At 54.5% G+C, this 3,931-nt stretch overlaps 1 protein-coding gene across 1 annotated transcript in view; it reads right to left on the bottom strand.

Moving 5' to 3' along the window:
• Positions 1 to 3,900, bottom strand: part of PXN (paxillin) — a 48,951-nt gene extending 45,051 nt beyond the window's left edge. Inside the window, exon 1 of the mRNA XM_004379021.2 lies at positions 3,802 to 3,900. Coding sequence (XP_004379078.1) covers positions 3,802 to 3,814 — 13 coding nt within the window. The 5' untranslated portion in view covers positions 3,815 to 3,900. The remainder of the gene's footprint in view (positions 1 to 3,801) is intronic.
• Positions 3,901 to 3,931: the final 31 nt, after the last annotated feature.

Raw genomic sequence — 3,931 nt, 5'->3', positions numbered from 1 at the left:
GTGTGTGTGTGTGTGTGTACACAGACTGTATAACTAACTTTGGGTGAGTTGTCCCTGGGTGGTGCAAATGGTTAACATGCTTGGCAGCTAACCAAAAGGTTGGTGGTTCAAGTCTATGCAGAGGCACCTCAGAAGAAAGGCCTGAAGATCTACTTCTAAAAACTTGGCCATTGAAAACCCTAGGGAGCACAGTTCTACTCTGCAACACATGGGGTCTCCATGAGTCAGAATCAACACAACAGCAGCTGGGCTTGGGTGAAGTTACTGAACTTTGTGAGCTCGGGTTTCCTCGTCCATAAAATGGAGATAAACCCTCTCCCTCTAAGAAAGGTTGTGAGGATTCCAGGGATAACACACTGTACAACGCTGAGGACAGTGCCTGTCTCCCATCCTGCCTCTGTGGGGGCCATTATCTGAGCACAGCTGTGGTCCAAGCTCCTCAGCCCCAACCACATGAAGAACATGAAGCAGGGGAGAGCAACAATATGGGTCAGCAATCATAACCGGAGCGCATCTCAGTGTTGCGGAAACTCTGTCCAGGAAACCCCGGCCAGAGCTCGAACAGAGTAAACTGGCCAAACCAGCATCTAAACAGTAATGAGAAAAGCCACCAGCAGCCACCCCACAGCAAAAAGTGGAAAGAACACAGAGGGCAGGGCAGGACACTCTGTGTTTATGTTTTTCTGCCCAAAGAGCTATAAATTTGTAACTTATTAAATAGCACATGGTGAGTCTGTCACTGGCAGCGCTGGGAAGAGGAACATTCTCCCCCACCTCCCCTTTTTTTTTTTTAAGACCAAAAAACAAAGTCACAGCAGAGGCTCTGCCCCTTCTGGCCCTGCCACAGGACAGACCGTAAACTCTCCCTTGTGTTAAGGACCAGGAGGCTCACAGCTGAAAGCACTCTCGGGAGAAAAATAAAAACAAGAGGCCTGGCCTTTGTGTCCACCCTAGCTAAGGAAAACAGCTGACGGGCAGTGTGTGGGCAGCCATGCAGACAGCTGATGGAGCCTGAGCGCTGAGGCGAATTCCTCTCCCCTACTCATACCCCATTCCTCCCACCCCAGGCTCTGGTCAGCCAGACAGCGCTGGCCTCCTGGGACCTTAGGCCAAGGAAGTTGGGCAGCCCAGATCCAAGCAACTTGAGAGCCTACAGTGGAAGTCACAGAAGTTACAGGTGGCAGCCGTCACCCGCCTGCGGCCCCTCCTCAGGAAAAAGCCCTCTTGGTACACAAGAGTGAGGACTTGGGCTTCCAGCCGTGGTTTTGTCATTTAGTGGCTGTACAGTCTCAGGCCAACTTTCTTAGCCTCAGTTTTCTCATTCTGTAAAAGGCAGCAAGTAATGATAGCAGCGGCCTTGTTGTTAGCTGCCGTCGAGTCCATTCCGACTCACGGCAACCCCGTGTGCACAGAGGAGAACTGCTCCGTAGGTTTTCGAGGCCATGACCTTTCGGAAGCAGATCATCAGACCTATCTTCTGAGGTGCCTCCGGGTGGGTTCGAAGCACCAACCTTTCGGCTAGTAGTCGAGCACTTGACCATTCGTGCCACCAAGGGACACCAGCAGTTCTTATAAAAGAGTTCTTATAAAGGGCTATTGAGAGAATGAAACAAGTTGAGGTATGACGAAGTATCCATAAGCAGAAAATTTAAATTCCTACAATCCTCTCTGCCACTGTACTCTCTTTCCTTCCAGAGACTATAATCCACTCTCTGATCCTAAATGCGAGACCGTCAGAGGACAGGAATTCTGGACTTCGACTGCGAACTCTACAAAGACCTTTCTCAGTCCTTCAAACAGCACCGGGACTGTCTAGAAGCAACACAACCACATCAGCATTTCAGAAACTGTAACTCGGCTCCCCAGTCCCCACTGAGAAAGCACTGAGGCTTTCAGATCCAGATTCAAAGACTAGCCCCCAGCCTCCTTTCAGCTTAGTTGTTTTTATGTGAAAAAAAATACCTGCCTGGAAGCCATGCCAACCTTGAGTGCGTTGGAAAAATAGGTGCCAAGTCTGACACAAAGGCAGAACTATGCTTAGCAGTCACCACACTCTGCAAAACAGGCAGGACCCTCCACTACCCACAGCTCCAGGATCTCTCAAGGGGCATCCTGATCCCAAAAGGAAGCTGTCAGGGAGCTGTCAAGCCCGAGTCCTTCCCCCTGCCCTCTTGGAACTCCAAAACTAAACCAAACCCGTTGCCATCCAGTCGATTCTGATTCATACCCACCCTATAGGACAAGAGTAGAACTGCCCCACAGGGTTTCCAAGGCTGTAAATCTTTAGGGGAGCAGACTGCCATATTTTTCTCCTGCAGAGCGACTGGTGAGTTTGAACCGCTGACCTTCAGTTAGCAGCTGAGCACTTAATCGCTGAGCTACCAGGGCTCCGACTTGGCACTCCAGTGCCTACAAATAGCCAGCCTTAACTTAGTGCCATTACTCGTGTCTGATGAATTTACTCCTCAGAGCCTGAGACAGAGGAGGCATCAGTGGTCACACAAGCCACCCAGACAAGAGAGGGAGAACGAGGGTCCTACAGAGAAGAAACTTCTTTTTTTGCCTCCTCAACACCGTAGCTCAGAGCTCTGCAGCTTCAGGTGTGAAGGAGAGGAAGAGAAAGTGAAGCTTCCCCTCTAGAGTTCCCGCCATTCAAGGCATTCCTAGAACCCTGCACCAACTCCCTTGGGTTCAATGCCTAGTTCCAGGAGAAACTTTCTCCTGCTCTAACACCAGATGGAGCCAGGGGAGGGGGTGCGCTGAAAAGAGTAGTAGTCTTAGGGCTGCAATAACTAAAAACAGTAAAACTCTGTTCTGGGCATCCTGCCCTCCTTACCTGTATGGGTTCCAGAAGAGCCTGATGCTGGGGTGCGGGTGGGGGTGGGGGTCCTGCCAGTCTGGACAAGTTCATGGCCATACCTTGGGGCCCACTTCCCACCTTATTCCTCTGGCATTTCATCAGGGTTTGGGGTGGGAGGAGAGTCCTGTCTCCCCAGTTTCCCCTTCCAGGTTTAGGCTAGTCTGTGATATGAAGGAGGAGGGGCTGGTCTGTGAATTGAGGGGCTGATTAAGAGTGGGAGGGCAGTCAGGGAGGTAGTGGGCTCTGATCCTGGAGTGACTGGTCCACGAAACGGGGTGAGCAGACCTGAAGTGGGAGGTTAGTCGGGCAGAGTGGGAGACTTGTCCTTGAAACAGGGGTGTGGTCGTGGGAAGCTCATCCTTAACTTGTGAATCTGATTTGTGAAATGAAAGGGGTGGGCTCCTAGGTGGAGGGGATATCCCTGAAGTAGGGATGCTAGTCTGTGAAGTGAGGGTGGCCCTCGAAGGGACTGGAAATTAGGAGCAACGCAAGAGATTCGGCCGCTGCTCCCCGAGGTGGGTGGTAGATTTGCGGGCTGGGGTGGGGTCAGTGAAGTGAGGGTCCCATTGCTGAGGAAGTAGACTGGTCCAGGAAGTGGGGGTCCCGCCCCTGCGGTGCACGGGGTGTGTCCCTGAGGTGTGGGCCAGTCCCCGTGGCTGGTCTGGGAAATAGGTGTGGGTCTCCGAGATAGGGGGTTCCGGAGGTGGGAGGCGTCCCTGAGGCGGGGGGTGGCGGCTGTGGGGACGACGGCGGGGCCGGCCTGGCCCGGGACTCAGTCCCAGCCGGGATCCCGGCCCCGCGGAGCCCCGGGCGAGAGGACAGGCGCCGGTGCCGGAGCTGCCAGGGGTGGGATCCCTCGGCCCCCACCGCCCGCTCGCGCCCGCCCGACACGGGGCCGCGCGCCCCTCGCTGCTTCCTCCCTCGGCCTCCCGCTCACTCACCGAGGTCGTCCATTGCGGGGCCGTAGGCGCCGGGACCCGGCTCAGCCTCGCACTCGCTACCCGTCCCGGGGCCGCTCCTTTCCGCCCCGCAACTTTTCTGCCGCGAGCCTCGGCCCGAAACGGAACGCGC

The sequence above is a fragment of the Trichechus manatus genome, unplaced genomic scaffold (genome assembly GCF_000243295.1).
Source record: "Trichechus manatus latirostris isolate Lorelei unplaced genomic scaffold, TriManLat1.0 scaffold00061, whole genome shotgun sequence".
Lineage (NCBI taxonomy): Eukaryota > Metazoa > Chordata > Mammalia > Sirenia > Trichechidae > Trichechus > Trichechus manatus.
The sequence above is the reverse complement of the archived record's forward strand: the minus strand, read 5'-3'. Positions and strand labels throughout refer to the sequence as shown.